General features: G+C 38.0%; 1 protein-coding gene across 1 annotated transcript; it reads right to left on the bottom strand.

Annotated features, from left to right (window-relative positions):
• Positions 1 to 1,004: 1,004 nt before the first annotated feature.
• On the bottom strand, positions 1,005 to 26,434 carry RAB12 (RAB12, member RAS oncogene family). The gene is made up of 6 exons (XM_062633002.1): positions 26,003 to 26,434; positions 12,757 to 12,817; positions 5,320 to 5,458; positions 4,699 to 4,788; positions 3,651 to 3,755; positions 1,005 to 3,128 (listed from the first exon to the last, which is right to left on the bottom strand). The coding sequence occupies exons 1-6, from the start codon at positions 26,244 to 26,246 to the stop codon at positions 3,015 to 3,017; spliced, it is 753 nt and encodes a 250-aa protein (XP_062488986.1). The 5' UTR covers positions 26,247 to 26,434; the 3' UTR covers positions 1,005 to 3,014.
• Positions 26,435 to 26,636: the final 202 nt, after the last annotated feature.

Here is a 26,636-nt window from a genome sequence, read left to right as displayed (position 1 = left end):
GTCTTCCTGCTTTCCTTCTGCTCACCTATGAAGAAGCGGTCTGTTAATGGTTGGATGTCCATTACAGGTAGATCTAAAACTTTATGGACACAACCAAATACTGTATGAGTCTTTTGATGGACTTTAACTTTGGTTTTGGTACAAGACACACTGCTAACCAGACACATCACTGAAACTGTGCAACTGCAGGAACTTAGTAGTATAAAACCTAACCATGCTGAAATCAGTGGCGAACTACTGCTCAATGACCATGACCTACCACCGCTACTTCGGAGCAGATGCTACTACCCAATTTCTGACACTCCTGTGATTTCTGCTTGCCATGCTTGCTTATCAAAAGACACTCCTGTGTATTTTTGTCAGCATGAAGAAACTGCCAGGGACTAGAGGACCGTGGCAGCATCTGATGAGTTTGGTGATAAAGCAGACTGGGCTTGGTATTAAAACAAAACAATTCCCACACACCCCCTGAAGACTGGGAACAGGCCACCCTTAACCAAAACAGCCATCTGCTAATGTAGAGTTAAAACAGACTTAAAGCTGCAGCTAATGGTCATCTTCCCTTTTCTTCATCCTGTGATCTCTCAGTGGTTGCGCAGACCATTCAACTGGTCCATCATTAGATGTCAACAAGGGTTAGGCTGGCTGCTGAACTTCCAGATGAGGCAACAGAGGAACAAGAACAACCCTTTTCCCCACCCATCTTTCCATGGCACACTGCAAATGCCTACTAGGTGGAACAAGGACATAAACTTTTTTTGACTGATATAAAAGTTGCAGAGATAAAATTAGGAGAGAAAACCCTCTTCGGTCTCATAGTACAATGTATGCAAAGCAAACAGGTTTCCTGAATGTTTTATGATTTCTAATGAATAATCAAACACATTCAAACACTCTTACATAAATATGTCTTTCTCAAATGCAGTAATTTTTAATTTTTGGTACAAGAGACTGGGATCCCAATCTACCTATATACAAACAGCACAGAATTACAAAAAGAAAAGTTTATCTAAGTCAAATTTCTTAATTTTTATTAAATTCAAAACTGCAGGAAAAAAAATCACAAGTTTCTAAGTACAAATAAAAACAAATCGGCTAAAATAAAATAGTTGTCAAATTAAAACTCATTTCCATAATTTTCCTCTCCTTGCTACTGCCTACAGTACCATCAGAAATCCTGTAAGCACTTTAGAAACTGATTTCATTTTATCAATGATAGTAAACCTAAAGTTTACTATGTAAAAAAGCAAACCATTTAGGCACAAGGTGGCAGAAGACATAAGCACAAATATCAACCATGTTTCTTTACTTTGCCTGTTGAAATCCAGGTGTGCTAAGGACCTGCATGGTATTGTATTCAGAATGTCAGAGCTTACTCAGTGAAATAAGGGCTCATCTTTTATTTATTTATTAAAACGTTAACAGTTTGCTGTGTCTTTTTTCCTTCTAGAAAACAGAGAGAAGCTGTTTAAGTCAGTGGTATACTTTACTGGTCAATCCCAGTGTTCTGGCTAGAAGAGTGGCAGAAGTGACAAAATGGGTTCCAGCACCAGAGAATGAGAAGCAGAGAAGCTGTAGTGTGAAAAAGACTGGTTCATACTTGTGTTCCCAGTGTAATTAATAGTTTGGTGACCACCTGCTAAGATAGCATGACAAGCAGTCACATGCTGTTTGAAGGCATCAGCTGGGCTAGGTCATCAGCTGCTCTCCCAACAGAGCAGTGATCAAGGTGAACAACTAACATCTGCTGCTTTTCTAACTACACCTAAAGGAACTGTCAAACTGAAAATTAAATCATAACAAAATTAAAACAAGTGTTGTTCCATAGTCCAGATTCTACTTTTTACCCATCATTTGATACTTGCCATTCTAATAACAGGTGCAGTTCCACTGTCATTCATAAATACAAAATTTTATTTGCACTTCATTAGTTTAGAAAGACCACAAGGTTTTTCAATACCACAACATTCAGGACACACCAAGTTATTCAAATATGTAACTATATTTACCACAGCTAAACTAAACAGTGCATTTTAATAAAAGATATACCAAAGATATAATTCACAAATTCATTATCAGACCAAAACCTAACACAGTATTTGCTTGATGGGAATAATTTCCATCATTAGGAAAGAAAATAATTTTACCTTAGACTCCCTTCCCCCCAACCCTACAGATGTCCAGACAAATACACATATATATTCCTTACCACAGGAAAATGTATCTTTTTTTTTTTTCTTTTAAGAATTTGTCTAGGACAGCAGCATTGCTTTTTATACCTTCTTTTAGAACTTGAATATATCTCCATTCTTTTATTGAAACTTAATAATTCTTGCAACCAAGTTTATGCTTATGCAGAAAATTATATATGCTATCTCCGAGTGCAATCTTAGATCTGCACCAGATGTGATGTTTTGGTACACAAAGAAAGGGTGCAGCATTAAACAAAATAAATAAAAGACTGCCAAAAAATTAAACTTAGCTTTTCAATAAATCCAGTCAGCAGAGGATGCTACAGCCAAAAGTGTTTTCACTACATTAAAAGGAAAAATAATGCTGATTATGGAAGCTTTGTACATAAAGTCCTCGGTTTTTAAAAAATTTGTCTTTAAAATAGTTAGCAAAGCACCATATACTTATCTTCATACCAGAAGAGCTTCTGCCTGCCTGTTTATAATAACAAAGAACTATTACAACATTTATGTCAAGAATAGGTATAGATTTAATTTCTCCTCCTCCTCGATCAGAAGTGTGGTAAACCCCTCACCGACTGTACAGTATTTATAACACTGGGGCAATGAATGAAACATCATTGTGAGGGAGAGGGGTAATAATTAAATGTTATAGCTGAATCCTATATCGGATCACATATTTGCATATTTACAAGTTAGTGTGTAGCTCTGACTCGAATAACAAAGTGCAACGAGAAACTGCCGAATGATTGTAGTGCAGAGTAGTACAGATACTTTCTTTACCCTCCTGCTCCTATTTTTCACTCTGTATGGAGTAACAAGTCAACAGCAACGGACATGTGGCCTTGGAGGAGGCAGTTCTGGTGGGATTTCTGGCTCTGGTTGCAGGGACAGGATACTGTTGGACAACTCATTTCTTATAACATCCAGTGGCATCTTAAAGAAAAGAAAAATCACCTGTAAACAGTCATCTGGAAAGAACTCGGCACAAAGAACTCATTCCAAGAGTTCATTGTCAGCCAAAGCCTTAACTGAAGAATTTTTTGGTTTGTATGTGTGAAATACATTCGAGTAAGTTGTGTTAATAATTTCTTTCAGAAAAAAGTTACAAGACATTGGTGAAAATAAAGCCACTTCCTAAACTAATTACAACAAATCACAACAGAACTGCCCACAAATGAAAGCAGGCAAACATACAGTCAGCTGCTGATATATATGGAAGTTATTGCAAAGAGAAAGTATAACAAATAGGAGATGTTTACCAAATTTGAAAGCAGTATTTATTAACAAAAGCGTTCAGCAGAGTCTGTGAACTACATCATGCCCACTATGTATTAACCAAAAATTTCACCTGACTGTGCACTCGCCCTCTATGTCCTCCCAACAAGTACCAGCAGTCACTATTTAAACACTGACCGTTTTTGTGGTCAGAGGTGCTACCACCTCTATATATTTTACCTTTTTCAGAATGTCATCAACAAGTTTTAGAAATATTTCATCCACATTAAAATTATCCTTGGCACTTGCTTCACAGAACCGCATCCCAGTTATTTGCTGTGCAAACTGATGGAAAAGAAAACAACTACATGAAGATATGCACAAACAGCAGCAAACAGCAAAACAAGCACTCCTCATAAAACCTTTAAGGAAAACAAAACCCACAACCTTCCTCAAATCTGTGACTAAAGTCTAATTCAATTAATAATTCTGAATCTCCAAGGTACAGCAAATATTGCCACATACAGATAATTTTCACTTAAAGTCTGTTTACTGGAAAAGTGTGCTGCATTTTTCCAGACTTAAGTCTGAGAAACTCATGTCTTCAGTTAACACTGATTACTGCAGACTGCCAAAAAGTAGGAGCTTTTCAAAAGAGTTAATCTCAACCTTATTATTAAAATTCAGAAATGAGAAGTACAGATGTAAGAATTAGCCTTGACTCCAACAGATGACAGGTAGCTGAAGGAAAACGTTTTGAGTATGTCCATATTGATCGCGTCTTGGTGAAGATGGTGCTATGAGGGTCACACTAAGACATACCCTCTCGTCAGGTTCCTTACCACTTTGGGAGTTGGAAGAGAATAAAAGAAATATGAAAAAGGTGAGCTAAGTAATCAAGCAGGACTGTTGCCTGTCCTAAGATACTACTGAAAAGCAACTGTTTGGAAGAAGGCTCACAAAGATGTGCTGACCATTTGTGAGTCAAGTCTCCACTATATAATCTTTCAGAGCCCCAAAAGGAGTATCCCCTGAACTACTGTGTAGTGCAAGCCAACTTGTAGTTTACTCTTTCTTTGATCTAAAGACATGCTGCTCCAGCAGTAACACATATATATGCACATTCCATAGAAGTAAATACCATATGGATTTTGACAGAATGCCACCACTCTCAATATGCTTTTCAGGCTTAACAGTCTGGATAAGACTAGCTATGGACCATCAGCAACAACTCCACAGCAGTTTTGCTTCTAACAGTAGCTAAGAATTTGGTTAGACCTGTTCTTACCTTTTCTCCCTGCTGCCGAGTAATCTCTCGATCAACTTCACAGTCCAGTTTATTGCCAACTAACAGAAGCTCTGCATCTTCTGAAGCATACTGCAATTAGAACATTTTTAATGAACTAAATCTAGAAATGTAAAGATTTTGTAATGTAAACACAATATGAAAAAAGGGCAACTTCCCTACTAAATAAGGAACCACACCTATACAGTTTATATGTAAACATTCTTTCCAAAAGGTATTTTAAAAACCTTCAATTTTTAAATTCCACTTTTAAAACAAGACTTTCGAACTAGCTGTTCTAGTTTATCTAAGAATGAACAGAATGACCTTATTTCACAGACAGGAAATAAAACTCACCCCCAGTGAACAGGTAAATGAGCAATGTTACATATTGCCACTGAGACTTACAACTGGGACAACTGTAGTTCAAGGAAGTGGGAATGGACAACCATTTTGCAACATCAATGCATTAATGTTAACTCCTGGATAAAAGAATCTGCTGAAAATTAGTCAGCATTAGTTCAACAATCCTGTATCAATGCTGTTACAAGTCTTACAGAGTACTTTTGAGGAAAAAATGGCTTCTTACAAAAACTACATAAAAAGAAAATACTTAAAGCCTACCTTATCAATCATTTTCATCCATTTTGGTAAATCGTCAAATGTTTCCTTCTTGGTGATATCATACACCAAAATAATTCCCTTGGCACTTCTGTAATAAGCTGAGGTAATGCTGTTGAATCTCTCCTGACCTGCTGTGTCCCTAAGAAGCAGCAGCAAACATTGGCACAAATATTTCACCAATTCGCAAAGTACAGAATAACTGTTTACATTTTAATAAAAACATCCCCACACTCATTAGACACTCTATCTCCAAGATTTCCTCCTATAGGTGGGAATTTCAGGGAAAAAAATTTAATGGAGCAGCACTTTCAATCACAGAAAGTTTTGTATCTGGACTACTTATCCCATACTACACCAAGAAAGGCCACTGAACACTTCTACATGTGGTGGTGTCCAGCAGATGAACCTGGTTTTGTGTTGTTGGGGTTTGTCTGTGAGGTCTTTATGTTTGTTTGGGGTTTTTTGTTTGTTTTGTTTTAATAGCTCTGGAAAAAAAAAAAAGAAAAAAGAAATGGATACATGCTTATCAAACACAGCCAGACATCCAACTATAAAATGAGCAATGCATTGATCATTATGACTTGAGCTTTCAGAGCCTTTCTGGATCAACCACAGCAATTCAACCATGGTTCTAAAACTAATGCTACTGGCAAAACTGAATGAAAAGGGTGAGCAACCACTATGTCATATGGTTTTTGAAAGTAGATGCCTGGCTTTCATGCATGCATCTACTAATGCAGGTGTTCAAATAACATTTCCATTCTCATTTTTATCAATGTAGGCATTTTGGACAAGGTGTATTTACTGTGGAGGCTATTTTCCAGCAAGGACACCATGTTGCCTGTACTAGCTATGGCTTATGTTCCAAAGTAGATGAGACAGAAGGGCTATATTTTACTGAACCATGAAAACCAGTGAACTGCTTTTAATTATATCATCAAGTCTACTTATGGAAGACTTTTGGCAGGTATACTAAAAAAAAAAAGTAGCTGGTGCATAATCCTAAGTCTTAAAATGTGACTGGTATCACAACTGGAAAGTAAGTTATATGGTGCCCCAAAGAGATCAAGCATTTGCTGCTTGAGTTCAGCCTCCAGAGTCAATGGATAATTTTGAAATTTCACTGTTAGAGCAAGCCAAAAGATGGACCAAAATTAAGAGTGGGTGAGGGAAAAAGTTCATGTGTGTTGGCACTCAAAAGCTTAAAAGGAACTCTCTTCAGCAGTCACATTTTAGACAAAAGGAGAAGGAGGATGAATTTAGGAATGAGATTAACAATGGAGACCTGAAACACTTGTTACCAAAAAAAAAAGTAATGCTCACAACATGCCACACTGATTGTCCTGAAGAATTAATTCTTTTAAAGCCTATTCTCAACAAGCAGTAGAATAAAGTACCACGAACCTATCTTGATCTTCAAGTCTTTACGAATTTCAACTAAGCAGGTTTATAAGTGGAATACTTTCTTCTGAAATTGCCACAAGTGTACTCAATAGCAAGAAATTTTTGCAAGTGATTTCACAAAGTAAAGCAGTGTTGATAAGAAACAGATTTGAAACCTCTGCTTCATAGTCTGTAGAAAAATATTGACTAATACTTCACTGCAAGCCAATGGCATTGCAGTAAAGGGCAGAAGAGAATATATCACATCCATTTTTATTTTATTCAAATCCCATTCTCTACTCAGAACTTCTGAGTTACATTCATACAAATATCTGGGACTCTACAAAGGGTGAGAACAGGCAGCCTGTTTCCGTAAGGTCAGACCAACTTTGGGTGGTTAATTGGTTGCTTTCTTATCACTAATGAGGCATTTTTATTAAAGCAATGCAAGTTCTGGCAGCTGAAATTACATATGTAAGTATTACTCAGAGTTAGGAACTCTACTTGCTCTTCCATCACTTCTTCGCCATAGTCAGATTTAATTTTTGAAAGGTGGTTTGGATATTCATTCCATTAAATATTTAAAAATTCTAGTACGAACTGTTGATTTTCCACATATGTATAACATTACTTTAGTTCTTATGAACATACTACTCAGAATAAAGATCTTGTAGAGCAGCCCCTGTTATGTCTTGCTAATCCATCCTACTGATCAAACATATTAAGGATGAGATCCCTTTAGTTCCATCATTCTGCAAAGACATAACTAGATGGCAGGTGGAAGGGCATATCTAATGTGGAAGAATGCATCAATCCTAGCTTTGGCCAGAATGATGGGAGAAGAAAAATGTTCCTTCCCCCCCCCCCCGACCAACCTTCCCCATTTTCTCTGTGCCCTACCAGAACACAGAACTAAAGGGGCTATTTCAGAGTCACCTGGTTGTGCCTTTGGGTCACTGCTAAGGACTTATAGCAACTCCATCTCTGACAGTCTACCAGATCACTCAGTTAATACATTAGAAAAACAGAGGAAATAAACACACCAATGTTCAACTACCCTCCCTGAAGACAGTCATCATCACTGGATAAGCCTAGGGGTAAGAGACAGAGCCAATCACGTAACATTACTCTCTTCCACTTCAGCTATCTCCAACTTCACGTTTCCCAATGCCTGCTGAGTGCTGTATCTCCAAGTCTACCTGGTACTATCAGCCTTTCCTCACCCCACAGCACCCTGAAGCTCTTTAAGTTTATAGTATTCCCAGGCTGTTGCTCTTCTCAGCTGCTGTACCCCCAGGTACTGCACTCCCCTTACGTAGGTTGTTCACACAAATACCACATGAAACTTGTAGGCTGGCTTGCTGGCTATGTGAGACACACCACATACTGTGGCTAGCTTAAAACACCCATGGACAGACAGCCTGGCTAATTACAGTGAATTATGGCTGACTTTCTTGGCCTTACTTTAAGTCACTGACTTCCCCACACTTCATGCAACCAATGCCTCTATTGATGCAGCAAGTTTAAATGAAACCAGTCAACAGGTTTCTGACTATAAGAATGATAACCCTTTCCTTTGGAAAGTGGAAGAAACTAAGATGAATTTGTGGTCTCTAACATTATATAACATTCTACAAGCCTTCAAATAGTAAAGTGAAAATTGGAAAACTATTTCTGCAATAATTTTAGAATGCAACTCCAAGCTACCTAAATAAGTTGCTGTTTGAGAAGAGTATCAAGTTGATCCTCTATGTGGCAAATCTCATCTGCTAGCAGTTCCTATCTTATTTTTTCATAAAAATGTGCAGTAAATTCTTCTAATATTGAGTGAAAAAAATACAATCCCTAATACAGAGCTATTATTAAAAGCATATCTGACTTAAAATGCCTTCTTTCCATGTGCAGTGCTGGAGCAACTAAGTTAGTTAAATCATTTTCATTGATGTGTTACACTCCTGCTGCTAGAGTGGTTAGTAAGAATAGCTATTGAAGCACTAGCTGAATGCTGGAAAAAGAGTTGAGCACTATTTAACAGTAAGCAACTTCATTAATTTCATAAGTGATACTAAGGGCTGCTAGTTCTTTATTTGCTCTGGTCAAAATCAACATAACAGAATAAGGCAGTTCAATTTAATTCAAACTCAAGAAGTCCAAATAATAGAATACTACAACTTGATCAATGCTTCTGTTGTCACTAAAAAAAAAAAAAACCCAGACAACAGATTACCCCCTTTTTAATGCTAAAAGCAGTTTTCTTTTATTGATTTTTTAAAAACAAATTGTTCTAATGGAGAAACACTGGTATTTCTAAATTGTAATCAGAAGCAGTGAATGACTCCTTGACTATCATCTGCCATAATAAAATCCCACTGTATGACTGTTTTTCTGCTTCCAAAACAGAAACTAGACACCACTCCAAAAATACAAACATTACACCAAACAAAAGCAAATAAAGAAAACACACAAAGACCATTTTCAAGTGTTGACACATCATATTCACACTATTTTAGACTGCAAAAAGTACAATACAAATACAGTTGATCTTAATTAAAATAGGTCTGGATAATTTTTGCTTTACATAAACAGTCTCTCTAAATGAACACATGGACAGACTCAAAACTGGAACGGACAAAACAAACACAAGGACGGACTCAAAACTGTCTTTGGCTCTGAAGTTAAATCAGTTTTTTATGACTGGTGGTGTGAAGTGGCAATAGAAAGGAAATTTTTTAAAACACAGATAAAAATTTAAGACTAATTTAACACTTCCACATTCTCTGTGCTTTTATGGACCCTACAAGCAGTATTTTTTTTAATGTTGTAAAGTTTAGAGGTTGATTCTAGCTGTCAAGCTGAGCTTTCTTCCTCCCATAAAACAAAATTACAGCTAAGATCTTTTTTCTATATGAAATTACTTCAGAGGACCTGAACAGAACGAACTACATTCTGTTTTATTCCAGGATAGCTGATCTTTTCCTCAAACTACTCCACACCCCAGAGATTTTCCAAAACAGTAACTGTCCATTAGAAAAAGCCAAGCTGTCAGAATGTGAACATTTTATGAGAAAGAACCAATTTAAACAACCTTCAGAAGCAAATCAGAACTCCTTCCTTGCCAGGTCACTGGCTTCCTTGGCATTAAACCTGCAGAGGTACCAGAGAGTCCCTTTGGCTCCCCAGCGTGGAACCAGGTGTAGTGGTAGGGAACCACAGCTTCCAGCAACCACATCCTTTCATAGGGGAAGCCAGAAGTGACAGCTGCTTCTTTCAGCCCAAAAGACCCAGATAAGGGCACAGTCAGACACACTACTGTCCTGCTGAGCAACTGCCAGCACACCTATTCTTCAAAGCATCAAAGGGAGGTCCCTATTATTTGGCCTAGCAAGCTTTGGAAAAACACTGACTGATTCACAGATGCTCTTACTCACTTGGTCACTGAAGCTATCCAATAGTTGTTATTACTTTAACCCACAGCCTGAGCTGCATGCATGCAAATTTCTTACAGAATATATGAGCTTGTTTCAGACAAGAACTGCAGTGAGAAAGGAAATTTACTCTATTTATGACTTCTGGCAGCCCAAGGTGCACTACTACTGTTCCAGGTGGCATAGAAAATACGGACGCTACTCTGTGCTCTCAGTGCTGCTCTACCATATTTCATACTCTAAGGAGCAGGATTATGCTCCTTTCATAATGTTTCCTGACTGAAACTCAGGGACCAGATAGGAATAGGTAAGTTAGAGGCGAAAGCAGATGCCTCTGTGATCCTTAGCGCACAATATTCCATCAGCAAAGGGATACAGGAGACAAGACCAATTTGTATACTACTCTACTAAAGCAGCAGGTGTGAAAGCTGCTTTCAAAAGGATACCTTGCACACCTAACTGCTTGATACATGTCTGACTTGGTGTAAGTGTTTTACCTGGTAAATTGCTTTCCTCTTTCAATTTAACAATTGAAAGTATAATAACCAGCTGAGAGAACTGGGACTGGTTAGCATGGCGAACAAGGAGGTTGAGAGGTGACCTATTTGCTCTCTACAACTTCCTGCAAGGAGGCTGTGGCGAGGTGCGTTTTGGTCGCTTCTCTCAAGTAACAAGCAATAGGACAAGAGGAAATGGCCTCAAGCTGCACCAGGTTTAGATTGCATATGTGTAAAAATTTGCCCTGAGACAGTTGCCAAGCCTTGGAACAGGAAGTGGTCAAATCACCATCCCTGCAGGTATTCAAAAGATGAAGATGTTGTGCGTTTAATGGTAGACTTGGTAGTTTTGGGTTTAGAGTTGGACTTGGTCTTTTTCAACCTAAATGATTCTGTGATTCTATAATAGTAAGAGTTCATAAATAATCCCAACAACATACACAACATAATTCAGGATAAATTAGCAAAAGGAGTGCTTATCTAATTGCTTTTCCAAAAAAATAAGTATGCCAAGACAGTTTTAAGGATAAGAAGAGCATTTTAACAGGCATTTTTAACAGTCGCTGTTGGAAAGAAGGTGACACTGACTGGCAGAATGTTGTATTAATGGATTTAATCATATTCTAAAATACTACCTTTTTATATTTGATTTTCTCCATCATTTTAGCAGGGCTTCACACACGAGTAATGGTCACATTTTAGCAACCTATATATTTTCAGTTTTAAAAGTCTTCTATATCCTAGCATATTCTCAATATGTGGAAAATAATGGTTTAAATATATCTTTTCCAACAAGACATTACTCCTATAAAGTATTTATTCAACATGAAGAAATTGTTTGATAAGCTTAGCACATTTCATATCAAGAATTCATACCAGGCATACAGTAGCATCTCCATATTGGAATTTTTTTGTTACCTCTGTTTGCTTCAGTAGACCCTGGCTAACAATTGCTGGCTCAACTGCCAGCCTTGTGGTCACAGGTTTCCAAACAGGGACAGATGATGGATGAAGACATGCCACTAACATTCAAGTATTAGGTGACTGATGATACCAAAGATGAAGCAGCAGTTAACTCAGAGGGAAGCAAGACAGACACATGGTGTGACAGAGTTGATGGTGACCTGCCAAGAGGAGTTAGTAAGCTGAATTTACTGCATCCATGTAATTAATAAGAAACCACCAGAATATCCCAAAAGTGTAACAATGAGTATATTTAGCGCTTCCTCCCCGCTATGAACTGTTAGCGACTTTAACAGTTTAACTACAATGCCAATTATACATCACACACTGTTAATAAACCAAAGCTAAGCTTCTACACAGCAGTATGTAAGATTAATGTATAGAACATAGCTGGTTTATTCTCTCATAAAAATGTTTACGTATTGTATTACTTTGCATGACAAAGGAGCTCTTAAGCTCAATTTCTGAACTATAAAAACTGTATTTATCATTCACATGGAGAATCATTATCAGAAAACATGTAAAGTACTCCAGAAAGGAAAACTTAGCTCAGACTTTGAGCATTCTGTCACAGGACATCGATATCAGTTAAGGTGTAGTCTTATTTGTATGGGATCATTTTACTTCTCAGTGCTGTTTTGAGTGGATATAATTTACTTAGTCTTGAATGCCCTTCACTTTAAAGTTCTTTAATATAGTTCCAAAGAGACAGCACTACCTAGAAGTTTTTTTAGAAAAACAATTTAGAAAACACTGTATAGTTGTTTTAGAATTGTTGTTACAATTAAAGTGAATTTTAAACAGTCCAGAAAATAAAAAAAAAAAATAAAATACAACAGCAGCAGTGAAGTGTACTTTTAAATAGTGCCTATTTAACACAGTCACCTTTTGTTGTTTGTAGAGCTCCTAATTCTGTTTCTTATGTAGATGATGTCATTCTTTCAGGAAAAGGAGCTTGAGACCTCCTTATCTCCCATTATTCCCCTTTCCCCTCATAAAATTCTAAGAACTATTTGGTTTTGCTTAAGTCTTATGGGAATGGCAGAGAGGAGGAACAGGGTAAGAGCTAAACCAGCTTATTACAGTTAATAGTATTAGACAAGCATATTAATTCATGCTAGAACATAAAAATTAAAACATACTGCTGGTTGCACATTTGTTTTACTTACCAGATTTGTAATCTAATTTTCTTTCCTCTTAGCTCTACTGTTTTGATTTTAAAATCAACACCTATAAATAAAATACAGTAAACAGAAAAGGAGGAATAAGAAGCAAAACTAATGAGTTGTGGTTTTTTAAATAATTTTAATATCAACTTATAACAGTAAGGGTTTGCACCACTATAGGTCACATTAGGAACATCATGGGGATTTGATAATCACGATATAGTCTGTGAGCCTTCCAATTTGGCAGCATCACACCATAAACCTTCCACTTTGTGCAACACTTCCAGCAGCAGGTAAACCCAAGGGAACAGTAAAACAGGCAGGGTATGTCTGTTTCCTCCCTATTCACCTTGACTGTAAAGTACAAGCTTGCTCTCCCTCCAAGTGGCACAGATGCCCTGGAGCCGTGGAGTGAACCAATCCCTCCACATCAGTTTTGCTCTCTGTTAAAAAGAACAATACACATCTGGTTTCCAAGCTGTGATGCTTAGCTTCTGTAAAGTAATTTAGCAGAAGTGCTGGAATAGTGGCTGGTTTATGAAGTTTGTCAGCACTGTCATTCTTAATTCCTGCAAATACATATTAGCAAACTGCTTAGATTTAGAAAGGGTATTTGACTTTCATAATTTCTTTTATACCTGTATGGTACTTTTATCCATCATCTCAAAACTCCAACCGTATTCTGAATGCATGCTAAATATAAGATAAAACCATGAAGACCTTGTTATACAGAAATTTTTTTCTTCTATTAAAAAAAAAACACAACCCAAAACAAACCTAGGCTGCCAATCAACAAGTAAGACATACTATGATCAAACAATACCTAGACACAAAAGATCACCACCTCAACTACAAGGATATTTCAGGTTATAAATGTCCTACAGTATCATAGTATTTGTAGATTGTGAACCTGTTGATTTTAGTATATATGTGTATGAAGAGTTTTGCTTCAATTCTTTCTGAATGTCATCCCTCATAACACTGATAAATCAAATAGGGGGAAATAAAAAAAAACAAGAGAACATGGTACAGACTGGGACACTTAAAACTCACACAAAAGTGCAGAAGCATAGTGTGAAACACTTTCACTACTTCACATACAATTGTATAGCAAGGATTGGGATGAAAGTGAAGAGGAAAGAGATTTTTATTTCCTCTAACTACACATTTTCCCAGTGTCTTGGTAAAAACTGAGTGCCCCTGCTGATGTTGTTAGAATCAAGACTGGATTGTAACTTTGAAAAAAAGGACTGAACGTGGCCCTTATGCAAAGCTTTTAAAAAATCCTAATAATTTAGGTATGGGGGAAAAAAAAGGGCATTTTACATCCTGAAAACCAGGTACACATTGTTGACTTGACATATGTTTCAAAACTTTAGAAGACTGTTATGTCTGTAAAGTTGTTGATATGAGACAATAAAATGGAATAAATTTTAAAAGACTAGATAGGCTTTACTGATTGAAATATAAAGGATACAGTCAATTCTATTTTTATCTCGCAAAACAGGTTGCCACTATTCAGCTAGACTAAATAAATGGAAGGATCACTGATCTTCATTCTCCTTAACAAAAATCCCTTTGAACAGCTTGCATTTGCACATCACATTGTGATAAAAGTATTTGTTATCACCATAACATTTGTCCTCCTTCTCCATGTCCTTAAAAGCATCTAGCATGCTTATTCACCAATTCTAGGAGAACTATTCAGGACATATGATGCTTATACTTCACTTACTAAAATTTATCCCATTCAAACCCTAGTAAGGTTCTTAGCCAGTACAGCAGCTAAAGAGTTAAACTGATTTCTACCATGGCCTACAATTTTAATGGCAATTTTCAAGTATTCAAATTGAAAAAAAAATAAATATAAAAACAGAATGATTATAATTTCAGGGCATTTATTTATCCTAATGTTAAGAAACAGTTTCTACACTTTTGAAAAACCACCATCTGTGTTAGTGTAACAGCAGAAGACAGTGAAATGATCCAGCTATGCTGTACTATCCGAAATATGGGAAATAAGAAAAGCAGTAATTACAAGAATTCTATTAATGAGAGCTTTTTTTATAAAGAGACACACAACCATTTCTACTGTTAAAAGTCTTCTCTACATAAATGCATTCAGACTATGAAATACAATCATAATTGTCATAGCTTTGTCTACAGCAAAGACAGGAACTTTACTTGCTAAAGATAAAATAGGTATTCCCTAAAACTGCTTCAAATCTCTCATTTCTTAAGTAAGTTTGAATTAACCGCCCACATGTCTCACCTCCAATTCTCAATCCTGCCATTAACTCATATACAACATAGTGTACGATTTGCCTTTCATCTGAGAAGTTAGGTTAAAACAAAAAAATAATCTTGCTCTTCTCTCCCACAGAAACATAAGCATAAAGAAGGTGAGTACACAGGTGGGTATACTTGTCTTTGGCTAAAAATTACACAGGTAGAGGAGCCTGATCTAAGCAGAGAGAGAATATAGCTCTGCTGTTTAAAGAAAAAGCCCCACTGTCACACAGCAAAAGGAGTCCAAACCATCTCCAATCCAAAATTGTGTAATAAAAACCTTCAAAGAAATATCATGTAAGTTTCACTAACTCCACCAAAAAATACTTTTATTTCTGTAGAAGTGGTTTATACGAACCAAGGAACAAAAAGGTTTTGTTGCATTTTTTAAAAGGAAAAATAAATAATGAACTAGAGAGAAAATTCACCCATTGTAATAAATTTTCAACTTGGTACTTCCTGGGACTAGCAGGCACAACATATGAAGTAGAAAATACCCTATATACTGAAGAGATGGTTTTAAAATATGTTAACAGTGTACTTACTTCAAAAGCAGATCTTTCTATTAACCATCTTAAAGTCAGACCATGAAACATTTCCCCTGTTAAATTTTGCAGTGAACAGGGCAAAGCAGTAACAGTTTTGGAAAAGCAGATTCTTCTACAGAACTGTTTGAATTTATTTAACACTTAAGTCAGATAGCTTGCAAGAACTACACAAAGGTTGCTCAACTGCTTTTCATAATAAGTAATGCTCTGCAAGCATCAACACAATACCAAAAGCTTCATGTCTGCCAATACTGAAAGAAAAAAATCTGGCAACTTTCCTTTTGCACATGAAGAAACAAATTTCTAAGCCCCTCAGGTTTCATTACCATTTTTCACCATAGACCTGCCAAAGGTAGTGCTTCGAGTTTACGTACAAATTAGTAATTTAATTAAAACAGCAATACAGTAATTTGTTTTCCACTTCAATTTCAAGTATCATCTTGAGTTAAGAAAAAGTTCAACAAAACAGATTATTTAGCTTGATTAATGTCAGTGAAAATATCTCAATGACAAGTTTCTCTATCCGTAAAATTACTCCAGCTATTAAAAACAAGATGAAGAACTGTTAATGTTCTCTGAAAGTCAGTCAGAAAACTAACACTTTCCGTTATTACAGATAACAAATACTAGTCATACATGACATTCAGAGTTATACAACTGCACCTTTTCATTGTTTGTACTTGCAGTTGTAGAACAGAAGATTTGGACTAACACCTCAAAACTCCCATTTTTGTTGTGATGCCAACAATACTTTAAATAAATTCTTTAAAATCCTTGCTTCAACAAATTCTTAATATACAGTTGCTCTAAGCAGGATACATGTTTCTCAGTATTGTTAAACCTAATTCTAAGACATGTTAAGTATAGACAAATTGTCAGAATTTTTTCAGGTTTTATGCTGTTTGTAATGATAGTTGTAGTCCTTGCACAGTTACCACTCCCATAAGCCAGATCCCAAAATGCAACTAATACCCAAGTTTAATAAAATTGTGCATTTGTTCTGTGTTGAATCCCACCAGAGGCTACTTGAAGCTATATAGCTGCATGAACAGTGGTGTGCTAAGACACGTGCAACTGACAGACAGGACTGGTATAACACTCTACTAGCACAGCTACACCAACATGTTTCACACTGTGCACCTCCAGTTATGGTGGGTATCGCCTGAAAGGATGTCAACACCAGCTAACACAAGCCATTTAAGCATCTTGTGTCCTTAATTATGCAAATAGAACTGAGAGCATGGGTTTATATATAGTTCAACAAAACAGAGAAATCAATAATTACTGGTGACAACTGCATTAAATCTGAACAGCATGTCTTATAAAAAGAAAGGATTGTAGAAGGCTTTCTTCAGCTGCCACAACACCATCAAACTATTGCTGGTTTGCATGCTACCTAGTTTGCATTTTAAATGCCTGCTGGGTAATTCATTGTTAATGAATAACCAACTGTACCCATGTCAGTGGAGCCAACAAGTGCATGTGCTTATGATCGTACTGAAGTGTGTCCTTTGCCATGTCACAGTGATGCAAGGGGAACGAAAAGGCTTATTACAATCTCCCCTGCAATTACAAATTCAGCTTCCTATCTGCACATGAGACTTGCATGGACCACAGGCAATCAATGTATTCAGTTGTTCTAAAAATCACTGCACTCGCACCATTAGTAAATCCAGATCACCACCTCTCTTTGTGTGATTTAAAGGTGTGCATTTCGGATGTCAGAATTTGACCCCCATTTTACTCTGGAAGAGGTTTGGGTGTGGTTTTTTTGTTTGTTTTGGGTGGTTTGTTTTCTTTTTTTCCCAACAATCCAAACAGACAACCCATACACATATAAGAAGTAATGAAAAAGGCACAAAAATACAGATCTCAGCCCCTAGTTTGGGTTTCTGACTTTGTACCTGTTAAGTGTTTCAAAGCATACTTCTTCAGTTTGCCCTACCACTAGGAACTACAAATGAGTTACTTCCCTTTCTCCACAGGCTAGGTACACATCAAATAAGGCATTGAGTATAGTAACACTTATATGGTGTGTGTAAGGTAAGATTATTAGGTAAGGATTTTCAAATTTTTATACAAAGCACATTGTCTTTGTTAACAGCACATGAACTTTAGATTAAAAATGTGCTTCATGCAAATGAGAACATCTATTATGACAAGCACTCAGTTGAAACTGCTTTTTTTTTTCCAGTGAAAATAAAGGGCTGGTAGAATAGTTTTGTTTTGTTTTTTTTTTTAAAGTATATTAAACACCCTGTTAAGCAAACTGTCTGCACTCCTTTCAAAAATAAACAGCCTTAAAGGAAAGAAAACAGACACTCAAAATAGAAGTGCACTAATGAAGTTCTAGATAAGGGTAAAGTCAATGAAGGTGATTTATCTTGTCACTGAACCAAACTTGAGACCATTCCAAACTTCAGACTGAAATCCAATAAAAATGGAGTGTAGCCCAGAAAAGATTATAGCATATTATTTTCTTGCCCCAAACAGGAAATAAAAGTTATCTATGAAAGTACAAACTGAAACATTCACAACTGGGTCTAGCCTCTCTCTTTAAAGCCAAAAAAAATTGTTTAGGAATAAAACAAATAGTGAAAAAACTTCTTCAAACGTATTTTGCATTTATGTTTTCATACTTTTTTTTCCCCTCCCCACTAAGTGCCAGAAAAAGGAAGTGGAAGCTGTCCTGCTTAATGCACAGAGTGACCTTTCTGAGGCCAAGATTTCCTGATAATAAAGTTAAAGGAAGAACTGGGAAAACAGATGCAAAGGGAGCACAAAAAAACCCCTCCAACTAAAATCAATTCCAACAGACTAAATTTGCATAGGCCTATTAGTGATTTTCATCAAAGCAATTCGATCAGTGAAAAATAATCAGACTGCATTTAAAGAAACACAATCAGTTTAAATAATCAGAGGTTGTACATTAATTAACCATTAGAACAAACATATAATTCAAAGACCGCAACAGTTTATTTAATTTGGACATCTGACAGCATTATATAGACAAATTTTCTTAACTTCTGCTACAACTGGTGACTGAGGTCACATGCTTCTTGAGCTGAGAACCAGCTTCATTAGTCCTGGCCTGTAACTAAATACAGTACAACAACTTAGACTTACCCAGAAACAACTGAAGTCAATGAGAAGATGCTCAATAGCTTTGATACTGATTTGTACTGTCTTTCTTGAGACAGGGGAAGCCAACAACAAGTACGGGGGGGGGGGGGGGGGGAGATTACAAAAACTGTTTGGGGAAAAAAACAAATCCAAACACACTGTATCTTATTTTAACTTAAGCTGTAGGACATGCAGTTAATTTTAACACACACTAAAGCAGAAACACCTCTTTCAAACTGCATGTTAGAAATTAAAGATTTGGAAGCATAAAGTATTAGTCAGATATGAGCCAGTTTGGATATTATTTTAGAGGCAGGTAAAGTACATTGCCCATAAAGCTTCAGCATGTAATTCTAGAATGGCTGACACGCAGACATTTGAGAACTGCTTGCCTAAAATAAAAGCGTACCCATATCTCAACTGGCAACTGTGCTACCGACCAGAGTGGAACAGATAAACCAACAAGAAAAAAAAAATTAATGTATATGGCATGACTAAATTTTGAAGGGGTAATTTTAATGAGTTTTTGGGACATGAAGGTGATTTTTGAATGTCCATCATACAGCCTTTAAACATCCCAGATCTTTAGTACTTCCAAACTCCATGAGAATGGAGAAAGTTACAACTTCTTTATATTCTTGTGGACAGTAAATTCAACCTTTCACAAAACGTAGGCTTTTGGCACTATTTATGGCACAAAGTTCAAAGTGCGCACCAAAATTTTGATAAACAGAACGAGGTGGAAAGAGAACTTGTAAGGAATAAGACTGTGTCTTCCTGAGTAAGACTTAATTTCAAAACTTCTGATTACAGACAGGAAAACGTCGTGAGCCACTGGTCTACCCCGACCTGACCAGAAAATTGCATGTGAAAAAAACCCTAAATTATTTAATAAGCAGCACTATCTAGATTTAAAAAGGTGGAATATATTTCAAAATAAGACTGAATTTAGCATTTTGTTTTGGGTATTATGTTTTCCAATCCTTGACAGATCAGAAGAAGTAAGTTATAAAGGTGTTGCTATATGCTGTTAAATAGTTGCAATCATAACAACTGGAAATATTAATCCTCCTGTTTAAGGACAGGCTAGTGAAGATAGTTTACAAAGATTTCAGCATGTTTGTGATGAAAAGCACTCTAAAAATCCCATCTGTTCCATTTTTTAGTACAGGTAAACTGTAATTATTCTGCATAGTGCATGCACTATTTTTATTAAAAGAACATTTAAGCTCCGAGCAAGAAATAAGAAAGTCCATAACAGAGACTCATATGGCCTGACTGTATTTTTTTCCCTTTGCTACTGACGTGCTCAGCTGTTCACAGCAGAGACTGAGTTTGACAGCTGCATTCCACTCTCCTTGCAAACTAAACTCTACAGCCAACACCATTCAAGTGGTCTCTTCATTTTGCCTGTTGCTTTATTTGAACATTCTCATATATGTACTAACTAGGGGTCTAGAAGGTGCTCTGATAGTTCTGCAGTGTTGATATAACCCAGTACCTGAATATTTCTATCAGCTGAAGTTAACAACTAATTTACAAATGAAGAAAACAATTTCATATTTGCTTTTCTTTGCAAGCTTTTGTTAATTAAAATCCCCATACCTCCCCAAAACTGAGTTCTTGAACCCTGATAATTTGTATCACCTACCTAGTACATATTCCTATTTTAGAATATAGTTTTGTTACCTTGTCAGGATTCAAACCATTACGCATAGAAAACAATTGCTGACTACACCAAATGCTGTAAAATATGCTTAGTTGACACATAAGGCAACCATGACTGGCCTGATGCTTTAGGTTGCTGCAGTCTCTTGTGTCAACCACAAGTGGCTACACTGCTCCTAAAGGTAAAATACAGCTTCCAGGCAACACAGGCTTCTATTGCAAGTTGCATTTCTTAAAGTCATGGTTTCGGAACTGAAAACAAACAAGACAAGTTCATAGGTACTCTCTAATTATCCTAAGGTTTTGTGCAAGTCAAAATTGTTTTCTACGAGAGTTTCCAACCTCCTGCTCTCTTATATTTGTAGTTTGTCAAGTAGTCACAGCACCATTAATGAGATACTTGTTTATTTACACTATTCCTCCCTAGCCAAAAATCCTGTATAAGAAAATATATGTATTAACACCCTGGACATGCAAAGATAAGAATGGTTGATTCTCACAGAAATAGCTATCACTGACCAGAATTTTCTTCCTTTGTTTGTACAACAGCAAAAATGTATCAGTCTGAGTTCACAGCTGATTTTGTGTGTAAAGCAAGAACATCTTTCTGCTATTTTGTCATGATGTGGTAAAGCAAGGGACACCTATTTCTACCTTTTCTTCCCTTTCCCCACCCCAACTAAGTTTTCAGTGCCATCTTATGGAAGAGGAAAAAAAACCTGAAAGAAAAATTAAAACGAATTATACTTATCACAAACAGCACACACATACAAGCACAGCAAAAAGATAAATGTTGTTCTAGTTGATATGGGATGTTTTTTGGAAAATTTTATATAGATTTTTCTTCACCTCAGATTACATGAAATTACTAAACTTGTTTTTAAAAGAATTTTAATTATTATTTACAGAAAACTATTTTTCAAAACCACATGCCACATTACAGTGCTTGTGAGAATAAACACTGAGTAGGTAACTGACAAACTGAGGAGCAACTTCAAGGGCGGTTCTGAAAAATGACTAATTAATACTTTTTCAATGAATAGGCTGATACTTTTAAGTGAATATAATTATGTTATATGACAAGCCTGTGGGAATGGAACTTAACATTTATGTTGTTAGTCCACATTCTTTAAGGATAAGGAGAACAAGGAAAGGGTTTGAATTATGTCAGAACAATATATATATATATATTTGTATATATGTATAACATATATACGTGTGCATGGATTAAAACCAGAAGCTGCCTTCCTTAAGATTACCCTGATAAAATATAAACCTAAAGTTTTTACCACTGATATTGTTTATTTGATGGATGTTAGGCATTTTGCACAGACATGGGCATTTTAAAAAGAACTGACAGAGAAGACTGCTTGGAAGAAAAAGCTACAGAGTGCTGTAAATCTAATGAGTTTCCAACTTGCATACCATCTCACACTAACATCAAAGTAAGGTGAAACAAGGTCAAAGAGTATTTCTGAGTATCAAAGGAGTCTTACACTGCAGTACATTTACATGCCACTGATCTGTATCCCACAGGCTACTATTAGCCCAAAACAGATCACAGGCTGCCACATTTCCATCCTGATCCACAACAAATCTTTCCATTACAAACTTAGCTGAGTAACTCCACCTGTGATTTTGCTTGTAAACCAGGACTGAAGAAACCTTCAGTGTTTACAAGTCTGGCTGTAGTTTCCTGTCAATAGCTCTGACCTTAACAAGGACAAGGACTCTATCCTGGGATGCTTTCAGACTTAGTGGAAAAGAGCTAAAGGATAAGACTAGGCCTCAGTAACTTCACATACTAAGCCAGTATGTAAAAGAAAAGCCAAGGAGCTCAACTTGATATGAGTGGGAGAGCCAGCCATCTGAGAGGTGAGTCAGTGCAAGGCCTCAGGGTCAGCGATTAAAACCCAGAGAGAAGGGTACTGCCTGCAGCAAAATTAGGTAGACAGGAAATACTGCCGAGTACAGGAATTTTTTGATCTGTCATGGAAGAAAAACAGAGGAGAGAGATTGGGAATGAGCTAAGATTTAGTGTATGCAGGTAGGACAGACAACTGTGAGACCTGGACAGATGCTGGGAAGAGAACAGAGAACTCTGACTGCTAAGTAAAGAGACTCCGATGAAAAAGAGGGTGAGATAGCACCATTAAAAAAAATATATAAATGATAACATCACCACTATGGAGATCTGAATTAAGATTAATTTCTTTCAGAATAATAACTACTTGGGGCAGGGTAAGGAGGGGGAAGAAGCAAAGGCAAGCATTCTTCCTTCACTTCCCATCTTTGAATCTTTTCACAAATGAGGCAGCGAGTATTTATCCACTACTTTTGGAAAGATCATCCTTTTTCGTGCCAAATTTGGCATTCCTGTTTTTAATTGTCAAGTCTGAAAAACCAAAAAGTGACAGTTTTGGGTTCTGCTCCTGTATGAATAATGCAGGTGCATGGGAGTAAGGTAACAAATCATAAACAGAGAACAAACTGTATTAAAAAAAAAGATGTATATTTATGTTTGTTGACAAAGCTAATATGATGCCAATATTACCCATGGACAAGTGTTAATCCATTATAGAAAAGAAGTTACTGTAACTCCTCTGGATTTAAAACTGGCAAGAAGAGAGTAATTTTACATCACTGAAGATACAGAGGAACGTATCTAAAAACAATTTCTTCACCCAAACAAGTAATAAAAATAGTTATAACCTAGTAGTAAGAACAAACATTCAAACCCTAGCACATAAAATTGGAAACAGCAACATTATTTCTGTTAAGCACATGCTAAAATCAGTAAACATTTGAGCATATTGAGTATTCACAGTACTATGTAAATAGCAGATTAAGTAGACACAATATTCTATGCAACTAACTTAATGCCCAAAATAAATACATCAAAAGAATTTTAGATCAACAGCACATCGTGTGCTGTTACGAATAATGTGCTGAAATCTGCCAAGCTATTTTTGAACACTTTCAAAGAACTTCAGTATTTGAGACAAGACTGAAGACATGTTGATGTGTTTTTATTACAGAATTTACTTTACCAATCTGGCAATGTAGTCTTCTTAAATTAGCATTAAAATATTGTATCTTTCTTAATTGAATCCACACCTCCTCTTTGTAGCAGATACACTCTACTTTTTAAAGACACGGCATTGTTATCCTAAACAGCACTTGGGGCAGGAGATGGCCAAAGACTTTGGACATGTGCATTTTGTCCACTGTCAGAGAAGACCCTCAAGTAGCCCATACACTTTCATACAAAAGGTTAAGTGTTGAAAGTTGTTCTGTTTGGCCTATACTTCCATGGGTTTAGAATTAAATCAGAAAAGGTGGAAACCATGATAAAGGTAAGGGAGTAAATATGTATTCTAGCATGGTATTTAAAATACAGCTTCACTAACATAAGGCAGATACAACAAATTTTAGTTGTTTGCTTGGTTACATCGCCCTTTCAAATTTAATGTTGAGGTATACTTGGTTTACAAAACTTCCCCTGGAATCATACCAGCCACAGGGTTTTCAACAGCATTTCAAAATATGTTCTCCACTTGTAACTCTTGAAAACCACTGCAGCAAGTGGTGGCAAAGAAAGGGCTTTATGATTTCAACTGTGTATCAAAGTCTGACTTCAGGTCATTTTGGAGTGTGGGTTATTTTCAATTTACATGAAATGTTAATAGCAGAGGTTACTTTTTTTTTTGCTCTGTAGTTCAAAAAAGTAGGGTGCAAGCTGTGAAAAGCTTTTCCACTCAGCAGTCAAAAGGATCTGGGGGAATCTCAACACCTCTCAAGTTTAGGCAGAGGACCTTGAAAGAATGCCGTTAATGCAGGTCTTTCTAGATGTATTTTGGTACAAGCTGTTTCCCTATGGTGTTTTATGTTGGCACACTTTGCACATCAAACATTACGTAATCTTCTGTCTAGCAGCATACCACGTTTCTTTCCTGTTTCTTTTCTAAAATAAGGACGCTTCTCTGCTTCAATCACTGCCTGAGTTATCTAGTAAATCAGTTTTGCTTACAAGGCACCAGCCTGGAAGTCTGAACTGGGGTCTAGAGCACCTCCTCTTACTTCTCAAAATTTGTATCAGGAAACTAACCCTAGCTCCAGACAGCAGCCCAACCTTGAAGGAATTCTTAATGCTGGTCAATCCAAAGAAGATGCATGGGAATTCAAAACAACATACAGACCTGCAGAATTCATAAATAATACATTTCACTATTAGTACTACTTCCTCAGCTGTACCGTATCTTCAATGAAATCTGTCCATCTACAGAAGTCATCAGTACATCTTAATTGCAACATATCACTTGAGGATTAATGATTCTGATACATTACCACTGTCCAACTTCTACAAAGTTACCAGCTTCAAAACAAAAATATATTGACACTAACCATGTTAATCTGCACTACCAGATTTTTATTTTTAGAGTACCTAGAAAAGAGTGAAATAACTGATAAAATACACATTAAAACTAAAGTAACCGTATATTGTTTTGTCACCAGAAGACAGTTTTGGAGAGTAATAATTCGGCGTCTAGAAGGCAATACAATCACTTTTCATCAGATGCCGTAAGTTTCCTCACATTCCAAGCTACAATTAATCTAAGCATACATACTATCCAATGACATAGAGTTAACAAGCACTTTGCTGCAACACTCAGAGTTCAACTCCAAGGACAGGACTCTAATAACAATGCAGACTAACTTGCTTGTTTTCCTTCTTTTACCCTTTTGTGTGTATTAAAAGACAGCAGGCCTTAAATTACCCCAAGACTCATACAGATGACTAAACCACAAATAAGCCAGTGTACTACAGAACTAGGAGGTTGCTCTCCAGTTAGCTATGTGAAAAGTGAAACACACAGTGTGCTCAAGAGGTACTACTCTTCAAGAAACAAAACATAACTTCCTTCATCACGGGGGGGCAAAGGGTTCTTGAGGAAGGTGCAACAGAAACCTGAAGTTAATCAGACTATGGTCTGGAAGAGTGCTTGAAGTCCCGCTGACTACACTGGATGCACACTGTGCAACTTTTCAACTCCCCAAATACTTGTTACCCTATATACAACACCTAAGACAAAAACCCACGAACAAACCCCACAAAACCTCCACTTTACCAACCATCCCTAGTTTGCTATTTTTTTTTTAACCTGTGCTCTTTGTTTGTCGTTAGCAAGGCTGAAACTGAACACCCAACACCTTCTCAAAACTTGCAATGATGTAACTAGGCCGTCCACGATTTTCCCCTCAAAAGATGGGAAGGCCGGCAGCAAGGGCTCCCTCCCCACACTGCCTATGAGGTTTCCACTGTGGAAGTTGGAGGAACCCACCCGGCTTCAGCAAACCTCACTCCGCCGGGCGGAAGTGGGACGGGGACCACCACCAAGCACCCTGAAGGGGACGAGGCCCTCGAGGCCCCGAGGGAACACCCTCAGGCCGGCATGCGGGGAGGGTGCCAAGCTTGGGGAAAAGCGGGCGAGGGGCCAGGGAAGGCGGCAGCCACAGAGAGTCCCGTGTTCCCCCGGCCGGGCCCTGCAGTAGGGTGGGCACAGGGGGAGGACACCCCCCTCCCCGGGACATGACGGGCACAGCACGGCGGGCTCCCTTACCCACAGTGGACTTGCAGGCCTCGCAGAAGGTGTCGTCGGTGAAGCGCTCCATGAGGCTGGTCTTGCCCACCCCCCGCGACCCGATGATGATCACCTGCAGCTTGAAGTCGGCCGGGCGCGGCGGCTGCTTCCTGCGGCGGGACTGCCCCCCGGAGAGAGCCGGCGACCCCGCCGCGGAGCCCGCCCCGAGGTCTAGCCCGCCGCCCCCCACCCTACGCTGCGGCAGCCCCGAGCCCGGCTCCATCAGCGACGCATGCGGCAGCGCCGCGCTAGCGCCGCGCTCCCTCGCCGCGCCCCACGCTCCCGCCCTCCCTGCCACCGGCGCCGACACTGCGAGGCAGGGGTGGAGGGGGGACAGGAAGGACGAGAAACGGCCGCCACCCGGCCCGACCCGACCCGAGGGGAACAGCAACACCGACAGGAACGGGAACTGCGCCGCCGCCGGGAGCGGCGCACCCAGCCCTGCGCCAGGCCGCGCAGCGCCCCCTACAGTGCCGGAGCCGCGGCCCCGCGCCGCAGTGCCGGGGGCGGGGAACGGCAGCGCTCCCGTGCCGCCCTTCCGCCGGCTTCGTGCCGGCCGCGCGTTCCCGTCGTTCTGCTGGAGCTGGCGGCCGGGTCGTTGCCGGTGTGCTCT

The sequence above is a fragment of the Pezoporus occidentalis genome, unplaced genomic scaffold (genome assembly GCF_034315485.1).
Source record: "Pezoporus occidentalis ecotype Australia unplaced genomic scaffold, CSIRO_AGI_Poc_V1 ctg4, whole genome shotgun sequence".
Classification (NCBI taxonomy): domain Eukaryota; kingdom Metazoa; phylum Chordata; class Aves; order Psittaciformes; family Psittacidae; genus Pezoporus; species Pezoporus occidentalis.
The sequence above is the reverse complement of the archived record's forward strand: the minus strand, read 5'-3'. Positions and strand labels throughout refer to the sequence as shown.

Coding starts and splice junctions, on each gene's coding strand:
- RAB12 (XM_062633002.1), bottom strand. CDS start 26,246: ATGGAGCCGGGCTCGGGGCTGCCGCAGCGTAGGGTGGGGGGCGGCGGG. Junction 5,459..12,756: donor AAAATTAGATTACAAATCTG/GTAAGTAAAACA, acceptor GCTGCTTCTTAG/GGACACAGCAGGTCAGGAGA. Junction 4,789..5,319: donor GGATGAAAATGATTGATAAG/GTAGGCTTTAAG, acceptor TTCTAATTGCAG/TATGCTTCAGAAGATGCAGA.